Genomic DNA, 24397 nt, shown 5'->3' with positions numbered 1-24397 from the left:
CCTCATGGCCTGAATAACCCACAAAAATACTATTACTACTGTTACTTGGTTGATTTTTGATTTTCTTAAAAAGTGGGTTAGGTCCCAAACACAGTGCGGAAGAATCCAGTTTGAAACAGCTTTAAGAGCCCTGGCTGAGTGCCAGGGAATTCTGGGAATTGCAGTTTGCCGTGGGACCAGAGCTCTCTCTGCCAGAGAAGGCTCAATGTCTCACAAAACTGAAGTTCCCCGAATGCCCCAGCATTGACCCGGGGCAGTCAAAGCCAGGGCTGGGGAGTAGTGGCGATTTGGGGGTGACTCCTTGTCCTATTCTGGAGTAAGGTGTTTTTGCTTAGTGTTAACTCCTACTCCTATTATACTCCTCCATTTAAAAAAATCATATTACAGAAAGGAACATTGGTTCTTACCTGTGAGATGTTGGTTTTCAGCGATGGAGGTGGAAACATCCTCTAACGTGGGTTGATTCCATCTCTTGCTCCAAAATAGGCAGGAAAAACAGACTTGAAGGAGTCGATGCCACCAGAGGGAGCAACCCCCACCATGATCCCTCAGTCAATATTACAGCCCAGGATAGAAAACAAACTCAGGCGGGATACAGACCGCCATATAGTACGTCTTCTATACGTACTAGGGTTAGGAAGGGGCGGTGCTTCCGCACCCCCCTAACCCTAGTACGTATAGAATACGTACAACATGGCAGCGCCCCTTCCACATGGGGGCTGCCATGTTTACGTATCGGACGCTGAGCGTCCGTACGTGTCGCGGCGCCTATGACGTCGCGAGTCCGCGCCAGGCGCCTCGCGACGTCATAAAGGCGCCGCAAAAAGAAGCTCCGAAATGGAGCTTCTTTTTTGCTCCGCGCGGGAGCCGCGCGGTTTGGCTGCTGCGGCTCCCTCGCGGAGCAAATGGCGCTGGCGGGAGACTGCCGCAAAGCGGCGGTCTGTATCCCGCCTCAGAGAGCATTTAATGCAAATCTAAGTATAATCAATAGAAACTAATGTCAAACTAAAAACAACTAACTAACTAACAACCAGCCTTGCACAGCCAAGGGAAACAGCCTCCTCAGTTCTGGGTGGGGAGGATATTTCCACCTACATTGCTGAAAATGAACATCTCACAGGTAAGACCCAATGTTCCTTTTTCCAGCGATGGAGGTGGAAACATCCTATTGTTTTTTATTTATTTATATACCGCTATTCCAAGGATCATAGCGGTGAACAGCAAGTAAGCTAATTAGCAAGTAAGCTAATTTGCCCCCAACAGTCTGGGTACTCATTTTAGCAACCTCCTCGGAAGGATGCAAGCCTGAGTCGAGCTTGGGCCCTTTTGCTGATCTTGAACTCGCAACCTTCTGGTTTTGAGTGAATGGCTGCAGGACAGGCATTTAACCAGTGCGCCGCCAGGGCTCCGTGGGACTTACCAAAGCTCCCCAACCAATGGGTGGGTGAACTGAGGCATATCACTTATATGAGAACCACCAGATGTGTCTTGCAAAGGAAGCCTCTTCTTGATTCAAGGCAACTCAACAGAGGTGGCATGTAAATGTGGAAGAGGAAGGCCATGTCATGTCCTACATTTATCTTAGATGGATGTGATTGTTGGTAGTGCAGAGGAAGTAGCTGCACTGTAAATGGAGTGATCAACAACTGATCACAACAGAGATATCTCAATCTTCTTGTAGCATGTTAAAATGCATCCAAGACAAGCCACAAGCCTGGAAGATCATTCCCCAGACGCTTGGCCAAAACTCACTCACCAAACCCCCCCATATCTCACCAAATACTTATTTCAACTCTCAAAATTACCATTAAAACCAATCACCAAAATCACACCAAAGGCTCTGAAAAGGACCCATTTTGGTGTGAAAGTCACCAAACACTTAGACTCTTGGCCCAGAGCCCCCTCTCCTTGGGACATCCTTCCAGGCCACAGTGAGACCTTGCCCCCGGCCCCAGTCCTCCCTCCTCCTCCTCGACCTCCGCTCCCCCTCCAGCCCCAGAAGCCCCCATCGCCCACAGACTTCTCCACAGCCCCCGACCCATCCCTGCCCTCACAGCCTCACCTACAGGGGGACTCTGGGACCCCAGGAGAGACTTCGGGGCTATTCTCACATCTGATTGGTTCAAAATTTGCATGTCCCCGCCCTTGACCATGCCCATGAGTCTTCTGAGCTTCAGGTCCCTCCTTGTCTAAATTCCATGGCCGCTGGGAGGGAGAAGGAGCATCAACCTTGAGGGAAGAAACAGCGCCACCTCCTGGCCATGACGCTGAAATTGTAAGAGCAGCTGAAGAAATTACATTTTCTCCTCTCTCCCCATTGGTTCCAAATTGGCAAGGCCCCGCCCTTGGCACCTCCTACCCGTCTCTGCCCCTCCCACCTTCCATTGGGTCTCTGTCTCTGGGAGGGAGGCGGGGCCTTAGCCTTGAGTCTGGGAGTAAGGAGGAGGGAAGCAGCGCCACCTGGAGGCAGGGAGGCTCAGCGCAGGAGAAATAAGGCAGCTTCATGGAGATTGATTGATGTTTCCCAGGAGTTGACCTCCCTTTTGTGGTCCCTTTTCTTTGCATCCTTCCCAGAGATGACACAGAATTGGAAGTAATGTATATAGATAGATAGATATAGTAGATAGATGATAGATAGATAGATAGATAGATAGATGCCATATATATATATATATAATCTACTAACAGTGTAAGCATGAGTTGTCTTGTTTCTTTTGCTCTGGTGCCACAACAAACCACACTTCCTAGAGATCCACAGCTTGGGCCCAGGATACCTTGAGGACCGCCTCTCCCCATACAATCCGCCCCGCGCTCTCAGAACATCTGGGCAGCAGCTACTGAGGGTCCCAGGGGCCAGACTAGCCTCCACGTCCAGGAGAGCTTTTACCATCTTGGCCCCAACCCTCTGGAATTCTCTGCCCATCGAGCTCCGCTCGGCCACCTCCCTGGCCCAGTTTAAAAAGGGGCTTAAGACTTTTTTGTTTAAATCAGCATTCCCCGACACAAGCCCCAATTAGTTCTTCCCCCCCCAAGCCAGCAGCGGCAAGCTGGTTCGATTGTTTTAATATGTTGTAATTTTAATGTAAATGTAATTGATGTATTGTTTTGATGTTTTTACGATGTTGTACACCGCCCTGATTGAATAGAAGGGCAGTATAGAAATAAAAAATTTATTTATTATTATTATTATTATTTTATTTATTGAGGCATGGCTGTTAAAGTGCTGTCAAAATGGATTCTTTGGGCAGTGTGGATACAGCCTCAAACCGGATTATTTCTGCCATGGGTTTTGGATCACAGCTCCCCAAAACCCTCTTCAGTTCTCCCCCGACACTCCTATCTCTTATATGACCTCTTACTGTCAGGAAATTCCTCCTAATGTTTACCCAGAATCCCTTTTCCTGTAGTTTGCATCAGTTGTTCTGGGTCCTATTCTCTGGAGGGCTTTCTGCAAATCCCTTTGCAAGACTGTGTTTCTGGTCCCTGAATACCTGAGATTCCCACTCTCTCTCTTTCTCTCTCTCTCTCTCTGTTCTGCTGTCATCCGTTGTCTTCGCAGACACTAGTTTTGTGCCTTTTGCCTTTCTATATTCATCAATATAAGTCCAACATTACTTATATAATTTAATTCCTTTTTAATGTACTTTTTTCTATGTTTTTAATTCTATTGTTTTTTAATGTTGTGAAGTCATTCTGAGTCCCAGTTCTGGGGAAAGAGCAGGATTCAAATATAATAATAAAGGGGGTGTTCCCACTCTCTTATACACTGGTTTACAAATCGAATCCAAGGTGTATCGTTCCCACTCAATCCCGAATTAACTCTAGAACAGTTCTAGGTTACCCCGCTATCGTCCCCACTGCGATTCAAATCTGATTCAAATCGTAACTTTTAATCCAGATCAGAAGCCTATAACCCAGCGTAAAAAAATACTAGGGTCTACCCTAGTATTATCCCTTGATCCGAGATAGGAATCGCTTTATTTAAATGGGGACGTTTCGGCGTCTGATTCGGGTTCCACAGGATGGGAGGAGCAGCGCTCAAGGGGCTGGCCTGGGGGTGTCACCCTCTTTGGTTTCTTTCTGCATCGCCAGCGCCATTTTCTTCCATTCGCATAATAGCCTTTCCTCCGGTGGATTGCAACCTCCCCTCTGCTCCTCATTCATAGACCAATGTGTGAGGAGAGCCATTGAACGCCATTTTTAACTATTCTTTTTTTCTTTTTCACCTCTGCCTGAGCACCAGATGGGCTTTTTGGAGGACAGCCCAGAGATCAATGGGGCAGGCAAAGCGAATTTGGGGAACCGAGGCTCTTTCCAGAGGAACTATGGGATGGGTTTTGCAGGACATATCCCCACTTCATAGCTATCCAGACAGCCCTGGGAGCAATCTTCCCCAAAGATTCTCTCCCCATGGGACAGGCAAAGCGAATTTGGGGAACCGAGGCTCTTTCCAGATTTTTTTTTAAAAAAGCATGCAGCTGAATTAATTAATTGCAAAAATGAATTGCAAGCATTGAAGAAAATAATCCTTGCAACATGAGTGATATGCTGCTGTGGATGTGAGTGCTGCACTTTGGCTCTGGAGATTATTATTTTTTGCAGTTAACAATTTTAACAATTTCTTTTTTTAAAAAAAGGTAACAAAGTGGGATGACTTGAAAAAAGAAGGAAAGGCAGATGGAACAGGAAAAATGCATTGACAAAAAGAGACTTGAGTCTCAAGGCGAATAGGAAAATTTTATTCTTCACATTGGCCAAGAAGGATTTGCAACAGCCTTCTTCAAGGGCTTTTAAAACAAAGAGGGAACAGATAACACTTAGGTTTTAGTAATTACGTACTCTGGCTGCATCTGCACTGCAGAAATAACCCAGTTTGACACCACTTTAACTGCCTTGGTTCAGTGCTGTGAATTCTGGGATTTGCATTTTGTTGGGGCTCCAAAACCTTTAGACAGAGAAGGCTGAACATCTGACAAAATTGCAAACCCAGAATCCATAATACTGAACTATGGTAGTTAAAGTGGTGTCAAAGTCTGATTATTTCTGCAGTGTGGATGCAACATATGTGTGTTTTACGTGTGGTCAGTTTTATCTGATAAAAGTGGACTGAGGCTTGGTTCCAGCATCCCCGCAGATATCAGAATCTGTGGATGCTGAAGCCCCATTAAATATCATGGCACAGTAAAATGGTGCCCCTGATATAAAACGGGAAAATCAAGGTTTGCATTTGGAATTATTTTTTATATCTAAATATTTTCAAGCCGTGAATGTAGAATCTGTGGATAGAATCATAGAATCGTAGAGTTGGAAGAGACCACAAGGGCCCTGATCCAGTCCAACCCCATTCTGCCATGCAGGAACTCTCAATCAAAGCATCCTCAGTGACAGATGGCCATCCAGCCTTTGTTTGAAGACCTCCAAGGAAGGAGACTCCACTACACTCCCAGGAAGGAGTGTGTTCCACTGCCCTTACTCTCAGGAAGTTCTTCCTAATGTTGAGGTGGAATCTCTTTTCCTGGAGCTTGCATCCATTGCTCTGGGTCCTAGTCTCTGGAGCAGCAGAAAACAAGCTTGCTCCATCCTCAATATGACTTAAACAGGGCCATCATATCACCCCTTAACCTTCTCTTCTCCAGGCTAAACATCTCCAGCTCCCTGAGTCTCTCCTCATAGGACATGGTTTCCAGATCATCATCATCATCATCATCATCATCATCATCATCATCATCATCATCATCATCATCATCATCATCATCATTATAGTGTACCCCGGAACCCTTTTATCCCGGAACCTTTGTGCTCGGGAGCGGTTTCCGGTTTCTGGGTCGGACCGTTTTCTGGGACGGACCGGAGTGGCGCGGGCGACGCTGCTGCTTCCGGCGGCGTCGCTGTGAGTGTCATGGCGGCCTGAGGAGCGGCGGAGGCGGCCAGGGCCAGGTAAGCGCCGAAAGGGCTCCGAGGCCCCGCGGAGGAGGCCCTTTATCCTCCGGGGAGGGACCCCGCGCGGTTCCCTGCGCCTTCTCCCCGGGATTGCTTCCACGGAGCGCCTCGGAAGGAAGGCATTTAGCTGCCCCTTTGCCTCCTCCTCTGAGGACAGAGGCAGAAGGAGCCTTAGCGCCTCTTTAGGAACAGTAATAATGATGATTATGATAATTAATAACATCATTTAACCATTTAACGATCTGCCCTTTTGAACGTTTCTTGTGTCCTCCTCGCCCCTCCCAAGGGATCCAGGCGGGGAGCGACAGCAGTTAACATCAGCATCAGTTGAAATGCACCTCAGTTGAAAAGGACAAGTTGTTGTTGTTGTTGTTATATTTAACTGATGAGTTGCTTAATTGTTTTTCCGTTCCTGGGGAGAGGCAGCTGGGAAACTATCATTATACAAATAATCATTTGTCCTTTTAAGGGGATGTACATTTTAAGTGATGCGTCTTAGCTGATGCTGTCTATAATTGTTCTTCTGCGCCTCCTCCATGAGGAGAGGCAGTAGTCGTTGTTTGAATAATTACTATTGTAATAATACTAACAACAACAACAACAACAACAACAGTTTCCTAGATGCCTCTCCCCAGGAATCAGGGCAGGGAACAACAGCAATTAACAAACATCCGTGAAAACACATCAGTTTGAAAGGACAAATAAGGTATACAAATATTAAAACAACCCACATTTATAATTCACAATTTAAAAAACATCTTGATAAACCCGCCAGAAGGGAATGGCCTTTCACATCCTAAATCCAGAAATTAGCGATGCTTTTATGGGGCCGACCAAAATGCACAAAACACATAGCGCCGCTTTCGAGTCAAAGAGTCATAGAAGAGTCGGAAGAAACCTCAGGGGCTCCCTGGATCTTCCTCAGCAAAAGCGTTTCAAAGTCATGCAGGAGAAAGAAAGGCACAGTGGGCCCTTGCTATCTGTGGATGTAAGTATCCGCGCATGGCAAGCCCCCGCTGTCCCCAGTGGCGGCCTGTGCGCTAAGGACAATGGGAATTCACCTGCCCCTGATGGGAGAATAGCCGTGCGAATGTGCAGCCATTGGGGACGATGGGGCTTGCAGCCCTTTTAAACTGATGAAAAGGCAAAAGACCTTGTAAAGCTACAGATCCTATGATTCCATAGAATGGAGCTACACTACTTGAAAAGATGTCAAACTGCATTGTTTTAGAGCATTGGTGCTGTAGCTGCCATGGCTCAACCCTGCAGAACCCCGGCAGTCGCATTTTTCTGAGGCACCAGCACTTTTTGGTAGAGAGGGCTCAAGACCTTGTAAAACCACAGATCTCAGGATTCCTCAGGAAGGAGCCACAGCGCTTAGTGGAGTCAAACTGCAGTATTTCTACGGTGCAGAATGGATCCTTGGTTTGTGAGGACTCTGACTGTAGAACTGTAACAGAAAGTTTTGTACCACATTTATTGCCAGAATCCTCCAGAATCATTCTTCTGAAAGCATAGCAAGCTTGTTTTCTGCTACTCCAGAGACTAAAACATGAACAAATGGATTCAAATTAGAAGAAAATAGATTCTACCTAAACATTAAGAAGAACATCTTGACTGTAAGAGGTATTCCATAGACTGGAATAGACTGCTGTGAAGGGCGGTGGGCTCTCCTTCTTCAATGGTCTTTAAAAAGAGGTTGGATGACCATAATTCAGAAGTGCTTTAGTTGTGTATTCCTGAATGGCAAAGGGTTGAACTGGATGGCCCTTGTGGTCCTTTCCAGCTCTCAGATTCAGGCTGCAAGGTACAAAATTTAGGGGATGAGGAAGAGAGAGAGAAAATGGAAAAGGAGAGGAAGAGAAGGGAATGAACAGTTGAATGTGTGCCTAATATTTCTTCTATTGTAATTCAGTACAGTCGCCCCTCCATTTTCACGGACTCAAGATCTGCAGTTTTGATTATTCTCGGAGTGGCGACCTCCATTAAAGTTAATGGTGAATGCTCCTGTGACACATAGCCGCACACAGGAGCACATGGCCATTCAAAGCTATGGGGACTGAATATATGTGAATTTCTACATTCACCGGGGGGGGGGGGGGGGTCCAGAACGGATCATCCATGAATTCGGAGGGAGGACTGTATATTGCAAATATTTACTTGTTATTTGTTATTACAAGAGGACCATTCAGGGCAGTTTAAAACTCAGGCCTCTCTTCTGATTTTGGGGGCAGGCAATATGATATGGAAAGAGGTAGTTTCTAAGGTATTTATGGCCTAAGCCATTTCAGGCTTTCAAAGTAATTGCCATAGCTTTTAATTGTGTTTGGAAGCTTATTGGTAATTAATACAACTGTTGTTGGAACATAATTCTGTTGGCACCAGCCTTCTTACAGTTGTGTTCTGGGCCACCTGATGCTGCTAACGTAGTGGAATAGTTTTGGAATAGTAGTGTTGCACTTATTCAGGTGGGATGTAACCAAGGTATCTGTTACCATAGCCAGGTGGGATCTCTTTAGGAAGAGGCATAGTTGGTGCATTAGCCAGTCCTGGCCACAGTCAATATCTGGCCATCCCAGTCTCAAGGTGAGTACAACAGTAATCCCAGCCTGCAAACCAGATTCCCCCAAAGAGATTACTTCCCTCTCCAAAACAAATTCAGTCCCTATTCTACAGTCTGTGTTCACTGCTGACATGGAGCACCTCTCTTGTGTGAATTAAGCCTCAGTTTATTAGTTCTCAGTCTTTGCTGAGATAATTCTCTGTTCCCCTTGCAGAGGCATCTCACTCTTTTTACTCATGGCTCATAGGTTGTGTCCTCTTCCTTCTTGTAAATTGACCTCTCAGATATTCAGAAATATACTGATTTGTAGGTGCAAATCTTGTCCATGTTTTTTTGGGGGAAAGAAGCTGCCAAAAGGCTGTTTATGGCTGCATCTGCACTTTCTGGAATTCCTAACATAGACTTCATCTGCACTGCAATGATAATTCTATTTCACACCCCTTTTAACTGGCATAACCCAGTGTTGTGTAATTCAGGAAATTGTAGTTGTGACACCAGTGCTCACTGGCAGAAAAGGCTAAATGTCTCACAAAACTACAATTCCCAGAATTCCACAGCATTGAGCCATGGCAGTTAAAGTGGTGTCAAATTGCATTATTTCTACAGTGGAGATGCAGCCTATGTTAGGAATTCTAGAAAGTGCTTTGGAAGACCTTCAAAAATTAATCTCAGTTCTTTAGAAATGTTTTTGTGGCACTCCTCCTTAATATGAAACATTTCAGTGGATTTTATGAGGCCAGTTTTTTTGGGCATAGGTCCTTAGCATTTCTGTTGCCCCGTAATTTCCTCTTAGCCCAAATTAGGCTGTTCTCAGTTGAGATTTTGCTGGCAAAGTGTTTTTGCCCAGTCCTTTGAGGCATCTCCCCCCACCAATATATCAGCCTAAAATGTTTATGGTTGAAATGATTATCTACAACTAAGCCAGCACTAAGTACAAGTAGTTATTCTAGTTGCTAAAGATGGATGATTGCTGTTGCCATCAGTGTTTGGGACACAAATGTGCGACAGTCCATGCAAATATAGTCTTGGTTTTTCAAGAGACATGCTTACTTCAGAAGACAATACATTATCGGTCTGTCTTTTTACCCCCATGGCTCCTCAGGTTTGGTGATATACCTCTCAAGGGTTCAGTTTATATCTTGCCAGGATAATGTGAGCTGTAACTTTGAATAAACCATCTTCTTTGGCTTCTGTTTTCTTTTTGTTACTGCTTTTTAATAAACCATGTTCTTTGGCTTCATCAGGGATGCACTGAATTATTGTTTAATGTTGATAACATGCTGCTTCTGTGTAAATAGGCTTCTCGTTTATCTTGGATTTGTTTTTCTGAACAAGAAACAAAGTTGAGAGCCTAATGTTTGCTTTTCTTGGCACACTTTTATGTAGCTGCTGAACAGTGTGTTACATAGCACTCTTTCTCTTTAATAGATTAACAGATCCAGAATGGCTGGGGAGCAGAAACCTTCCTGTAATCTCCTTGAGCAGTTTATTTTATTAGCCAAAGGCACCACTGGGTCAGCTCTAACTGCTCTGATCAACCAAGTGCTGGAGGCTCCCGGGGTTTATGTCTTTGGAGAGCTACTAGAATTAACAAATGTACAAGAGGTAAGTGTGTGGGATTGTCTCAGTTATTCCCTCCCTGACCCTTTTCCTCCGTTAGGGTTCCCATTGACGTAATGGTAAGCAAGGATTCTCCTCTTCAGGACAAGGACATCAAGGATTCCTACTCTTTTCTCAGAGAAAGGGTCTCCCACAACCTTGGCGCTACAAAAGCGACACAGAGCAAAGTTTACAGTGACAGTTGTGAAAGACCTGGAGAACAGATCATTAAAAGCTCATATGATCGCCCCTGCAAATAGCCTGAAGGGCTATCAACACAGATCAGTGCTACTCAAAGTGGTAGTCCATGGACTGCTGCCAGTCTGTGAGCCATCAGACACTGTTCTGCAGTACGTTTCCAGGAAAAGAGATTAAACAATTATAGCCAGTGGATACAAATAGGGTATTGGTCCCTGATACATCAGGAAGAAAATGGCAGTCCCCCACATAATATTTACTGAAAAACAGTGAACAGTGGAACAGATTCATTTCTGGTTCCTCCTGTGGGCTGGAGGCTTAAATGACCAGAAAGGAGATTCTGGCTCACGGTTTGGAGGGATTTCTTGACTGTAGAATCATTGAGTTGGAAGAGACCTCAAGGTTCATCCAGTCCAGGTTCCTGTCATGTAGAAACACACAATCCAAACACCCCTGACAGATGGCCATCCAGCCTCTGTTTAAAAACCTCCAAAGAAAGGAGACTACCTCACTCTGAGGGAATGAGTTCCAGTGTCGGACAGCTCTTACTGTCAGGAAGTTCTTCCTAATGTTGAGTTGGAATCTCTTTTCTTGTAGTTTGAGGTGGAATCTCTTTTCCTGTGTGATGATGGAAGAGGCTGTCTTGGTAGATGGTGGACTCCTCTTCATTAGAAGTTTTTAAAGCAGAGACCAGATGATGTTCCTTCAGGGATCACCATCCAGTAATAGTGGATGCATTATACTTAGTAGTGGGCGCATTGGCAAGGGGCTTCAATGGATGATGTTGGAGGTTTCTTCCATTTCCATAATTCTGTAACTAAACATATCATAAGTGCAATTCTTGGGCTGAAAGAATCTTGGTGCATAGACTATAATAACTTCCAAAGAGCCCTGTTGAATCAGGCTGAAAGTCTTTCTAGTCCAGTGTTGTATTGACACAGTATCTAGCAGTTAGGAAGCCTACAACAGATCACAAGGAGCGTAGCTCTTTTCCATTTGTGTTCCTTAGCAACTAGTATTGGAGACTGTCTCCAGTAGTGATGAGCATAATTGATAGCTATTAATTTCTTTATCTTCCATATATTCATAGAATTGGAAGAGACCACAAGGACCATCCAGTCCAACTCTCTGCCGTTCATGAATACAAACTCAAAGCTCTCCATTAATTTGTATAATATATTTTTAGAGCACCCAGGCTGTTGGCCATCACTCTATCCTGCGAAAGCAAATTCCATACTTTTTACTATGTGTTAGGTAAAGAAATGCTTCTCTGTTTTGAATCTCTAAGTAAAGTAGCCTAAAAGTTCTTTACTCTTTTCCTAATATGAGAGCTTATTGTAGCTCTTCCATCTTTTTTCTAGCTCAGTGGTATTCCTTTCAAAGTGTATTGACCAGAACTGTGTCCAACACACATTCTGTCCCAGAAATCCTAATAGTGACTCCTCAGCATTTGAAGTATATTTCTGCCTGTGTGTGCTCTAATACAGTGCCACTCAAAGTGGTGGTGCATGGACCAGTGCCAGTCCATGAGGCGTGGGCTGCTAGTCTGTAGAAAGTTTCCAGGAAAGAGAGAAACAGTTGGCATCAATGAACACAAATATGGTGCTGGTTCCTGGCACCCTGAGAAAGAACTCTTGCTTGTGCCCCACATCACATGCTTTAAGAACACTGCTCTAGTTGAAAAGTTGAAGTGCACTCGCAGCCAACTTCTTTGGCAAATTGTGCCATAAGCCAGTTGTGTGAAGTGGTACCATTATAGTGTATAATAAGGAACATGCACAGTGCCAGCAGGCATAAATACAGGCAGATTTGCTGCCTAAATAGTGATGTCCTTCTGCCTTGGGGTGCTGTAAGTTCTTACTCATTATGAGGAGAGACTAAGGGAGCTGAGTATGTTCAGCCTGGAGAAGAGAAGGTTAAGAGGTGTTATGATAGCCCTGTTTAAGCATTGAAGGGGTGTCATATTTAGGAGAGAGCAAGTTGTCTTCTGCTCCACAGACTAAGGAGATTATTGCACTACAGCCTTAAAGCATTGCTATTCCACTTTAACTGCTCTGACTGCCTCCTGTTGCATTTTTGGGGTTTGTAGTTCAGTGAGGCCTAAGAGCTCTCTGGCTGAATATTCTAAATGCCCCTTCCTAAACTTCAAATCCCAGAATGCAGCAGGAGGCAGCCAGAGCAGTTAAAGTGGAATAGCAATGCTTTAAGAGTGTAGTGTGATAATCTCCTAAAACACAGAGCAATGGATGCAAAGTACCAGAAAAGAGATTCCACCTCAACATTAGGAAGAGCTTCCTGACAGTAAGAACTGTTTGACAGTGGAACACTCTCCCTTGGAAAATGATGGAGTCTCCTCCTTTGAAGGTTCTGAAACAGAGGCTGGTTGGCCATCTGTCGGGGATGCTTTGATTGAGAGTTCCTGCATGGCAGAAGGGGTTGGATTGGATGGCCCTTGTAGTCTCTTCCAAATCTACGTTTTTGTGTTTCTAGTGGCACATTTTCCATAGAGGGCTGTACAGTACCTTCACTAACATTGTGCTGCAGCATATGAAGCTTCCTGAATTGATTTTTAGAGGTAACTAATATGATTATTACAGCTTCTGGTTTTGGAAGGTGCTTGAGATCATGTCCCAACTCACTAGTTTACCTAATGAATAAATTCTGACAAGTCTAGTTTTTGCCCTGAGGATGACACCATGTTTAAACACCATCTTTCCTAGGACAGATTAACTCTCTTTGGTCTTAATGCATCTATTTCTGGTTCTATACTGATGTCCTATCAGAAGCTTTTCTTCTTTTTTCTAGATACAGCAAGCAAACAAGGTGAGCACAAGGCCCTAGCAAGACCGCTGCTGCTCATGTAATAAGCGGCCCTGTGGAGCAAATCCCAAGGTTTCAAAGCTTCCATGCAGTGTATACTGCTTGGAAGTACTGGGTGCTGGCAGGTGCAGGTGTTGTCAAGATTTTCCAGATATAAACAGCCCCTCCACGTCGGGCTGCAGAAACACACAATTAGTTCCTAATCCAGAATCTTCCCTCTGACATTACTATATGAAGAAAACAGTCCCATAATATTGTTGATTTAGGGGTGGAGAAGGTGCTTGCCCTAAAATAAAGTTGGAAAAATTTGAGAGCATTTGTTACTACTACTGCTGTTACTACATCTACAATGTACCCCTACTTTCATTCCCTGGAGAGCCCTAGCTATCCATAAGATAAAGTGAAACACTGTTGCATTACCTTTGGAGAGAGATCAAGCCTGAAAGTTACTGCTTCCATCCAAAAGTTGTCTTGCTAACCTGCTAAGTGAGGGAACACCACAGGTTTTTAAAATATGAATTGTACCTCTAGGGATTGTGGACAATTTTCAAAGGAAGCACAAGTTGACTCCTTGTTCTGTTTTCAGAGTGTATGTGGCATGAACTACTGGACACAGTGTCAGTGTCCCACCTTCTGAACAAAGACAGAGGCTGCTTCCTCACTGCAAAATGCACCGCCTTAACTGTCATGGCTCCATCCTATGGAATTCTGGAATGTTTAGTTTGTTGTGGCACTAGAACTCTCTGACAGAGAAAGCTAATTAACTCACAAAACTACAAATCCCAGAATTATATAGCAGTGTGCCATGGCAGTTAAAGCAGCGTTAAACTGCATTATTTCTGCAGTGCTGATGTAGCCTAGGAGACAAAGAAGTCCCCACTTTAAATCTTGACTGCCATGAACTCCCTGAATGGCTTTAGCCAATCTACACACTTTGTCCCTCCATTCACCCATGTACAATAGGCTGCAATAATACTGACTTAGAGTATAGAAATCTATGATTTGCAACTACATCAGCATTCCTCAAAGTTCAGATCTCTTTGTTTAAAAGTCCCTTCTTTCCTGGCCATTGGCCATATAGGCAGGGGCTGGCGGAACATATAGTGCAGATCAAGGCACGGGGTGGGAGCAAGCTAGCTAGAGAATGCACATGAAGTCCTCAGAACAGTTGCAAATGTTGCATGAATGTTAAGTTTTGCATATTAACAGAGAGCTTGGGATATGTTTGCATATGTTAAGTCATTGAAAGGGACAGTAAAACCTTGTGCCTGTTCCTGGGCCCATAGATATAAACTGCCTCTGTGTCTGATTCCCTCAGGCCAGAACAGGAGAGACATCTGAATTTGTCTTCATTAACTCATTGGGTGCATTTGCAGTGGTAGTGGTGCTAGGGAGGGAGGTTTAGGCCAGTATTTCCCAAACTGGTCATCACCAGATGTTGTTAGATTACAGCTCCCATTATTCTGGATGGAGCTGATGGGGCTTGTAGTCCAAAACACCTGGAGGACACTGGTGTGGGGAAAGCTGGGTTAGGTTCAGCACTGCTGCACTGAGCTGGAATATAGATATCCCATCTGTTAACCACACGGATTCCTTGAGGATCCCACAGCAGCCTGAAAAGGAGGAACAGTCTGCATGCCAGCAGGATATACAAAATGAAGGGCAAGGTGGCACACTGTTTTTCCCCTTGTAAGCTGTACACTGAAGCTGGAATGCAAGGAGCTCTGGCAGTGAATTGGCTGGGCCTAGGGAAGCTCCACCAGTGTCTCCTTGACATTTGTAATACTGTGATTTAATTAGCCCTATAGTGGTCCTAATACAATTAGCTGTGAATCAGTAGCACTCTAATGGGTCTCTTCCTTTTTCTTGCTTTGTCTGCAGCTTGCCGATGGGCCTAATGCTGCTTATTTTCAGATGTTGAATCTTTTTGCCTATGGAACATACCCAGATTATGTAGGTAAGAAGGTGCTGGGATTTTGGGCAACAGCTTTAATCTGGATGGGGCGGGAGAGACATTCTTGTCTCTAAATCTGTCGCTTGCCAGTTTCTTCTTGCTGAAGGTACTCAGTTCTTGGAAGTTCACAAGATTTCATGGTTAGTTTCTTCAAACAGACCTCTCTTCTTTGTTGGATGGGGCCCGTTTTTAGACCAAGAGGAAGTTTAGCAAAACTGATCCAGGGTGAATGCTTGTCTGATTTCCATCCCTTTGGTTTGCTCTTGAGAGATTCCCAGTGAGAGAATATAAATATGATATCATTATATTATCCAATTATATTATCCAATATATTGCGTCCACGCTGGCTCTCATAAAATAATATAATATAAATATAATATTATTGTATTATATTTATATTATATTATATTATGAGAGCCAGCATGGCATTGCTGTTTGAGTATTGGACTGTGACTCTGGAGATCAGGGTTTGATTCCCTGCTCAGACATGAAACTCACTGGGTGACTGGGCAAGTCACATGCTCTCAGCCTCAAGGGAGGACAGTGGCGAACCTCCTCTGAACAAATCTTGCAGAGAGTACCCATTGATTGTTCACCTTAGGGTCTCTAAGATGGAAATGACTTGAAGGCACACAACAGCAATAACAGCAAATAATATAATGTAATATAATAAATGTAATATAATGTATAAAGTAATAAAATTACGTTTGAACAGCTTCTACCCCAGTGGTCCCCAAACTGTACCCTTTAAGAAGTTTTGGACCCCAGCTCCCAGAAGCCTCAGCCATGTTGGCCAATAACTGGAGATTCTAGGAGCTGAAGTCTTAAAATCCCTTAAAGAGCACAGTCTGGGGACCACTGTCTAACCCCATCATCAAATAACATTGCACTGAGGTAACTTATCATCTCTACACTCCAGAAAGGACAGTTTTCTACATTTTCGAGCTACTTTTCCCATTACCTTCCACTCCATCTGACTTGACTCACTGACTGCTGGCAGTCATCTTATTAACTGTTCAGCTGATTGTTCCTTGCTCCCATTCACATAAGATTGCAGATGTCTCCCAAAAAGCAAAGGAGGAAGAATGGGGCATAGCTACTGCACCATGGCAGTTAGATGTTCAGTTATCGTTCCTTTCACTCTTTCATTTACTTGCTTTGTGTTTCACTCTTCTTTCTGATGCGTTTGCTTGCCTTCTTCTCTTCCATCTGTGCTCCTCCTTGAAGCATTCTAAGGCTGCATCTGCAACAGAAATAATCCAGTTTGACACCACTTTAACTGCCATGGTTCAGTGCTATGGAATTCTGGGAATTGTAGTTTTGTGAGACATTTAGCCTTTTCTGTCAGACAACTCTGGTACCACAACAAAGTACAAATCCCAGGATTCCATAGCACTGAACCACAGCAGTTAAAGTGGTGTCAAACTGGATTATTTCTGTAGTGCAGATGCAGCCAAAGATACCTACCAGTATCTAATACTCCAAGCGATAGCTTTTGTAAAAAAAACATAGCCGAGTACCAATTTTCACACACTCATAAAAAATTCAAGCAATTTGTCCCATCTCTGAATGCAAAGCTTCAGAATAATAGGACGGAGTTAAGAATGGAAAATGATGTTTTATAGTTAAAATATTTTTATATTGCAAGTTGTGGACATAATGCATAATCTTCAGCACGGAGAAGGAACAATTGAGAGAAAGAAAACAGTTCACAAACGGTGTAAAGTGTATCAGTTCAAAATCCACAAATTCTGTATCTTTTGTGGATTTCTAGCACATGATCTTTCAACCTGTCAGTATGCTCTTTTTAGGTATGTAATTCACACCTAGTAGTATACTGCTCTGTGGTCTATACCACTGTTAAAGAAATTTGAAGAGGAATGGAGTGATGCTGAAAATAAACCCTGAGCAGGTTTTCACCTGCTGGCAGCATTAAAGAGAGTTCAGATCTCCTTATTCTGGCTTACCTGTTCGATTATATATAGCCAAGCAATTTACAGATTATGCCCTTTCCTTCAGAGATGGGCATTCTTTTACTAGTCCCAGCTGTTTTCTTTTTGCAAATGTCTAAAAGAAAATGGAAGACTACTTCTATTTAGCAGAACATGTAGGTTATAAATACGTAGAACCAAAAAAATAATACAGGTAGAGTATCCCTCATCAGAAATTCCAAAATACAAAATTGTCTACATAGGTGGCTGAGACAGTGAAACCTTTGCTTTCTGTTGGTTCAGTGCACACAAACTTTGTTTTGCGTGTGAAATTATTAAAAACATTATATATAAATTACCTCCAAGCAATGTGTATAAGGTGTATATGAAATATAAATAAATTCCATGTTTAAACCTGGGTCCCATCTCCAAGATATCTCATGATGTATATGCAGATATTCCAAAATTCAAAACACCTGGTCCCAAGCATTTCCGATAAGGGAGACTCAGTCAGTATTGAACAGATAACATTGAGAAATTCAGTTTAAAACTTACCATTTGAAGATTTTGTTTAATTCACTCTTTTGGACAGCAAACAAGAATAACCTGCCAGAGCTAACGGGGGCCCAAAAGAACAAGCTGAAGCACTTAACTATTGTCAGCTTAGCTTCCAGAATGAAGGTAAAGTATTAACACTTCTTTGCAAAAATCAGCAGTTTTTGTAAGAAGACTCCCATAATAAGAAGCTTTCCAGCCTGCACACATATGTGGGCATGGGAGAATGCATGCTGCAGTTTTCTGTCACTGTTGAGAACCAGATGCAGAAGAGACCTCTGGGTGTCAACACAGGGGCCTTTGGATAGTTTTTAAAAATTATTTTGGTAGACAAAGGTCCAAAGCACACTGCAGAAATAATTCAGTTTGAGACTATTTTAAGAACCCTGGCTCAGTGCTTGGGCATCGTGGGAATTGTAGTTAATTGTGTCACCAGAGCTCTCTGACATAGAAAACTGAATGTCACACAAAACTACAGTTCCCAGCATTGCCTAGCATTGAGGCAGGGCAGATAAAACGGTCTCAAACTGTATTAATTCTGCAGTGTATTTTGAACTAAAGGGAGCCAGCATAGTGTAATGGTGTGAGTGCTGGACTAGTACTGGGAGACTGGGGTTTATTTATTTATTTAGAATATTTATACCCTGCTCTTCAGCCATTAAAGCTCTCATATTGTTAATTTGACAGTTCTGTGCCCTCAGGCTTACAGTCTAAAAAGGCTTGACACAAAAGTGTTTAGATCCCTGCTCAGCCATGGATACCCACTGCGTGATATTTGGCAAGTCACATGCTCTCAGCCTCAGTGGAAGATAAAGGGAAGCCCATAAAAACCTATAAAAATCTTACCTATAAAACCTCATGATAAGGTTGCTATAAGCCGGAAAAAAGAACAAAGTAGACAAAATGATGGGAAATCTGGAACCTATGTACTTGAGTTACTTTCTGGATCAGAGCTATTTGTTCCCTTCTATATCTAAAAGGAAATGTAACCCTGCTTCAGTCAGGGCCTCCCTGGAAGCAAACTTTGTCTGCAAATTTGGATAGACCCTATCCCATTAGTCTGTTCCAAAGGAAGCAAGAACATAGGTTGCAGCCCAACAAATAATAACCGTGCAACCTTCAAGTGTTTCAAAAAATCTTGGGCAGCATTTTGCTTCCAAGTGGCTCTGAGCAGCAGCAGATAGAAGTAAATCCTAGATCACCCTTTGCAGTGCAACGATGTATGCTTTACTCTAACAATGTTTGCTGTGTTCCTGTGTAGCTAACACCTGCTGCATGTTTTTATTCCTTCTTTCAAATCTTGAGGCCAGGGATGAACAAACTGGTCCTCCTGATGTTGTCGAACTGCAGCTCACCCTATTCCTCGCCATTGGCTTTGTTGGCTATGACTTCTGGAAGCTGCAGTACACAATATCTGGAGAGATTTTCTTTATCCTCCTTTGCTTTGGGTATCTATCTGAAAGGACTTTTGCCTTTGAAGCACTGACACTGTACCAGTGATCCTGGAATCGGTGGGGAATGGATCCTAATTCACTGAGTACCTGAATTGGTTTAAAGTTCTTATTAAAAGTGTTTAATGTGAGTGCTCTTGCCTCCCCCTCTTCCTTGCACTGACAAATCTTGCTGATTTATCTGAAGTAGTGGTCCTCAGGAGCTCTTTGCACCAGTTGCTGCTTCCTCATTTCTCTTTGAATTAAATTATTAACTGGATTTATATTCTGCCTTTCTCCCTAGATGGGACCCAAAGCGGCATACAATATAAATTAAAACAAAATAGCTAAAACAATATTTTTGGTACAGAGATGTACATAGCATTCAACTAGCAATGCACTTAAAACATTGTTTCTAAAACATTAATTTAAAACAGTTAAAAAGCACACAAAACCTATACTGCATATTTAAAAAACAACAACACACACATTTCCTGTCCTTCTTCTTTAACCAGTTAAAAAGGCTGAAGACTGGTTTAGATAAGGAAGTCTTTCCCCACCAGCAAGAAAAGCAGAGAGGAACCAGCTGCGCCTCGTGAAGGAAGGAGTACCAGAGCCCAGGTGCAGCAACCAAGAAGGCTTTCCCATGTCCTCACCAGATGAGCCCAAAAGGGTTGTGAGGTTGAGACAGAAACCTTCCTTGGAGATCATAGGGCTTAGACAGGTTCATAAAAGGAGAAAACAGGCTTTCAGAAAGCAAGAGGCCCTGTGGTTGTTACTTTTCATATGGCACCAGTGCTGCTCTCCTGCCATTTTTAAGCCTTCACACACCCATTCTGCAAACATCTAGAACTTCATAAATGCTAGGGGTGCTCAATTGCCCTTTGAAAAGCGAAGCTATAAATGGTCCCTGTTAGCAGCAACAACAACAACAATAATAGGTTTATTTCTAGCCCGCCCTATCATGGAGAATCCAGGCAGGTTACAACAGTAAAATACATCAAGGTTACAATAAAATCCAAAAGAAAAAGAAAAAAAAATCAATCCCTATGCCCACCTTCCAATCCCAATGCTAAAACAGGATTAAACAATCATAATATAAAAACAGTAGAACAATAAAAACATTCAATTAAAATTTGGAGGAAAATAGGCAGATGAGGAGGCATTTTCATAGCCGTGATCATGTTTATGTCAAGTTCGTATCCAGATCTCTATATCCATATCTATATCTCAATATCTGGGGAGGGGTAGCTAAGTTGGAAAGGCCTGCCGGAAGAGATCCGTCTTGATTGCTTTCTTAAAAGCTGTCAGAGTGGAAATGTGGTGGATCTCCTCTGGCAGGTCGTTCTATAGCTTTGGAGCAGTAGTAGAAAAGGCCCTCTGAGAAACTGATGTGAGCCTAGAAGGATGGGTATGTCACCAAGAAAAGAAGAAAACTGCTGCACTTGTCTAACTGCTGGGTTGATTTTGATCTTAAGTATGGATCCAACCCGTTAATCAGAACTGAAAGAAAAAAGACAGTCATTGTATATCTAAGTGGCCATTAGCCACATTTCCAGTTATTTGAAAAGATTACAGGTGCAACACGTAATGAAAGCTGTCATACATCCATTAAACAGCAAACAGTGTCCATGATTGCATCCTTTACTAAAAGGGACTTTGTGTCAAGGACAAACATGCCAAAGTGACAGCTTCTCTCCTGGGCTTCTCTCCCTACCCCACCTGCAGTGCATTCCTTACTCAGTGTTATTGAAAGACCTGGACATGCGGAACCTGCGGGAGTTAGAAGATCTGATCATTGAAGCTGTTTACACTGACATCATCCAAGGGAAACTGGATCAGCGGAACCAGATGCTGGAAGTGGATTTCTGCATCGGGCGGGACATCCAAAGGAAGGACATCAGCAGCATTGTGAAAACACTTCATGAATGGTAAGCTGTCTGGTGGCTGCCCCGTGCCTGTTTCTCAGTTTCCCCACTCCCCAGTTAACCTATAATGGCTGTTGCCTCAACTGATGCCATCTCTCTGGCATTGACAGTGCAGGTATTGTGCTTACAGGTGTGATGGGTGTGAAACAGTTCTCTTGGGAATTGAACAGCAGGTGCTTAGAGCCAACCAATACAAAGAAAACCACAACCGGACGCAGCAGCAGGTAGAGACAGAGGTATGTATTCATACTAAGTGGATTATTGGTAAATAAAAAGAGAGCAACAGCCCTGATTTTTCTTCTTCACCTGAGCAAATACTTTGAGACTTTCCCTTGCCCACTTGAAGCAGGTCTCCTAAATCTGGTCTCATGGCTCTGAAAAGCCTGCAGGGGTTTCTTTCTATGGCTGTCAAAAATTGGTCCTGGAATAATAAAATGCTACTATGTTAGTCTCCTGGCCTCTAGAGGGCAGCATGAGTTTGAGGCTTTGGCACTGGCTGACCAGATTTGGAGCTGAATCTGCAGAAACTACAGTATGAAAACAGAACAATCCTCATTCTTCTTAATTTATTCCTCTCAGTATTCTTTTAACACAGTATTCTCCCCCTGCCACTGGATAGGTGTTTCTGTCCTTTGCTTTCCCCTGATTATTTAGGGACTGAAAGCACTTCATATGCAAATACATGTAAGCATATTTGTCTTCCTCTCTCTATGGTATGACCTCCCCCTCCTGTATTGGCTTTTCATGGAAAATAAATTCTTAAATGGGTTTGATCACATGGTTTTTGCAAGTAATGTGTAACCCATAGCATGTATTACATATTAAAAAAAACCCAGCGTATCCAATGCACATTCTTCTGCCCTAGTTAAAGTTAAAGTCTGAAGGCCTGTTTGCTTAGGAAGGTCTTTGCCTCATGGCAAAAACAGAGAGAAGAGGGAACCAACTGAACTTCCCTTGGGAGGGAATTCCAAAGTCTAGGAACAGCTGCCAAGAAGCCTCTCTTCCATGTCCTCACCAAATGTGCCTGTGAGTGGAGAGAAGCTCTTGTCTGAAGTTAGTAAAACGTGAGCAGACTGATGTAGAGAAATACAGACTTTCAGGTAGTGTGGACCTAAGCTGTATAGGCCTTTTATAGGTCATAATCAAGACTTTAAATTGTGTCTGGAAGCAGACTGGTTGCCAGTGAATGCTGCAAGGTATGTGTAAGGGCACAGCTTCCTATAACCTCTAGCCCATAGAGATCTAATCTGCACTGCAGAAATAATGTAGTGTCAAACTTTAGTTTGACACCTCTTTAACTGCTATGGCTCAGTGCTTTGGAATCCTGGGATTTGTAGGGTTTTTTTGTGGCACTAGAGCTCTCAGACAGAGAAGGCTGAATATCTCACAAAATCCTACAATTCCATAGCAGTGACCCATGGCAATTGAAGCGGTATCAAGCTGCATTATTTTTGCAATGTAAATTGGACCATTGTCATTAGCCATGCTGCTTTTGGGGTGAGAGGGGGTTCTGGGATTTGTAGTCTTTAAAAAACCTGCCATGTTTTGATATGACTGAGAAGGAAAGAAGTCTGACACCAGCCGTCTTGGTTGCCTGTTGTGTTTGATCGTGGTCTTGGGGAGGGTTCTTTCCTCATTCTCGTGACAGATTGGCCTGTCTACCGCCACCCACCTACCTCTTCTCCTACTGTAGGTCACAAATATAAAGAAGACCCTCAAGGCCACGGCCTCCTCCTCAGCTCAAGAGATGGAGCAGCAGCTGGCTGAGCGGGAATGCCCCCCACACGCGGAGCAGAGGCAGCCCACCAAGAAAATGTCCAAGGTGAAAGGGCTGGTCTCCAGTCGCCACTAGCGCCCAGGGCGGCAGCAGGAGGATGTTACGTGAGGCTCTCCACCTGAGTGACTCTGGAAGGGGCCATAACACCACTGCCCCTTCCCCGCCCTGGTGTCTCCTTCCATCAGCTTCTGGGCCAGTCGGGGATCTTCAGGCCAGAAGCCCCCAAGCCCAGTTGGATCCAGGATTCAACCAGCAAGGGACACTGCCAACTTCCTTGACACGCTGGGTGGCTCTTGAGCACCAGAGCCTTTCACGAGGAACTTGAGGGTGGAGTTTATTCCCAGGTCTTGTTTTGGGGTTTTTTTTTGGTTTGGGTGAGGGTGGGGGTGCAGAGGACTGAAACAAGGCACAACTCCTGTCAGGTTCTTGTGGTAGGCTATGGCCATCTTGCAAGCCAGTGGCCATGCTCATGTTTGACCATTCACCTTGGGAACATAAAGCCAGATCTGGCTTTGGGCTGGGAAAGTTGGAGGGCACGGGATCTCTTACATTAACCCCCAAACCTGGCCACGTACCAAAGGGAATGCAATGCTCCTGTCCCAAGCATTGCCATTTGTTGCTGCCTTCTTTCTTTCCTTGTTCCGTCAACATTTCCCTTAGGCTGCAACTGTCTACCTCACACTGGGAGGGCCGCAGCTGGGTGCCGGGCCGTGTTTACTTGCCATCTCCTTTGCTGCCCTTCTTAAGCCCACTAGTTGCCCAGTGCTGCTTATATTTTAACAGCTATGGAGGAGGTTAGTGGGGATGTCAGAGGGGCAGAGCTGTTGGGGGGGGGGCACAGCTGCTATTCCAGTCTCTTCCTGCTTAATCCTGCCTCTGCCCAGCATTATGACAAGGAGACAGGGTCGCTGGTGTTGTACCTTCTCCACGTGTTCTGAGGTAATAGTGTCTCTCCCTCTCTCCTGCATCCTTCGAAGTGTCACATGTTAAAATCTCCCCGGATGAAAGTGAGCTCGGTGAAAGGGGTCCTTCCTTTTGGCCTTGCTGGCCCAGAGTCCTCTTGACAGAGCAAGAGAAGTGCCCTGTCAGGGCTGCTACCATAAGGCTTTCAAAACTTGAACACCCTTTTTGTTTGTATTCCACCACCAACCCTTTGATTTTGTACACTTGTTGTTGGAAGGCTGGAATATTCCAGCCTTTCTTTGCTTTTTTTTTTTTTTAAGTTGCTGTTTGTTACAGACAAATTGAAGGTGACTTGGTCAGAAAGGTTGTTTTCTTTTCTATTAAAAAAGAAATTCACACACTGGTGTGGAGATGCAATACTTTCACTTGAATGTAGTTTACAATTAACCTGGTTGCATGGAACAGTGGTTGTGTGATGGAGGGCTTTGTCACACCAGCCCTTTGCTGCGATCATGGAACAAAATTAAAATGGCAAAATACCGCTTTTATTGCTGCATTTACTGCATTGTACTTCTGTTGCATGACGGGCTGCTGCCCCCATCGTGTTCCCTTCCCATCCTGCCCCTTAACTCTGCCCTTATCTTCCTCCTTGGCATGCCTTTGTGGGTTTTTTTAACAGATGTTGCACAATTTCAGAGCTCTACAGCTCCAATTTAATGGTCTAATTTATTTGAAAACAATCTTGAAGCTTCAGGGCTCTGAAATTGCACAAAAAAATGAGTAAAAAATAGTGAGGGGG

The 24397-nt window shown here is 43.9% G+C and overlaps 1 protein-coding gene across 2 annotated transcripts; it reads left to right on the top strand.

The window, feature by feature from the left end:
* Nucleotides 1–5889: 5889 nt before the first annotated feature.
* LOC149317881 (COP9 signalosome complex subunit 7b) lies at nt 5890–23998 on the top strand. 2 transcript variants are annotated; one of them, XM_089508606.1, is made up of 8 exons: nt 5890–5937; nt 9932–10108; nt 13106–13123; nt 15002–15077; nt 17598–17686; nt 20719–20921; nt 21049–21154; nt 22612–23998. In XM_089508606.1, the coding sequence occupies exons 2-8, from the start codon at nt 9947–9949 to the stop codon at nt 22768–22770; spliced, it is 813 nt and encodes a 270-aa protein (XP_089364732.1). In that variant the 5' UTR covers nt 5890–5937; nt 9932–9946; the 3' UTR covers nt 22771–23998. The 2 variants fall into 2 exon arrangements, with proteins under 2 accessions (XP_089364732.1, XP_089364733.1); XM_089508607.1 differs by lacking the exon at nt 13106–13123.
* Nucleotides 23999–24397: the final 399 nt, after the last annotated feature.

The sequence above is a fragment of the Sceloporus occidentalis genome, unplaced genomic scaffold (assembly GCF_023333645.1).
Source record: "Sceloporus occidentalis isolate IW3139 unplaced genomic scaffold, rSceOcc1.0.p SCAF_2, whole genome shotgun sequence".
Taxonomy (NCBI): domain Eukaryota; kingdom Metazoa; phylum Chordata; class Lepidosauria; order Squamata; family Phrynosomatidae; genus Sceloporus; species Sceloporus occidentalis.
Note: the sequence above shows the minus strand (reverse complement) of the source record. Positions and strands in the feature narration are given on the sequence as shown.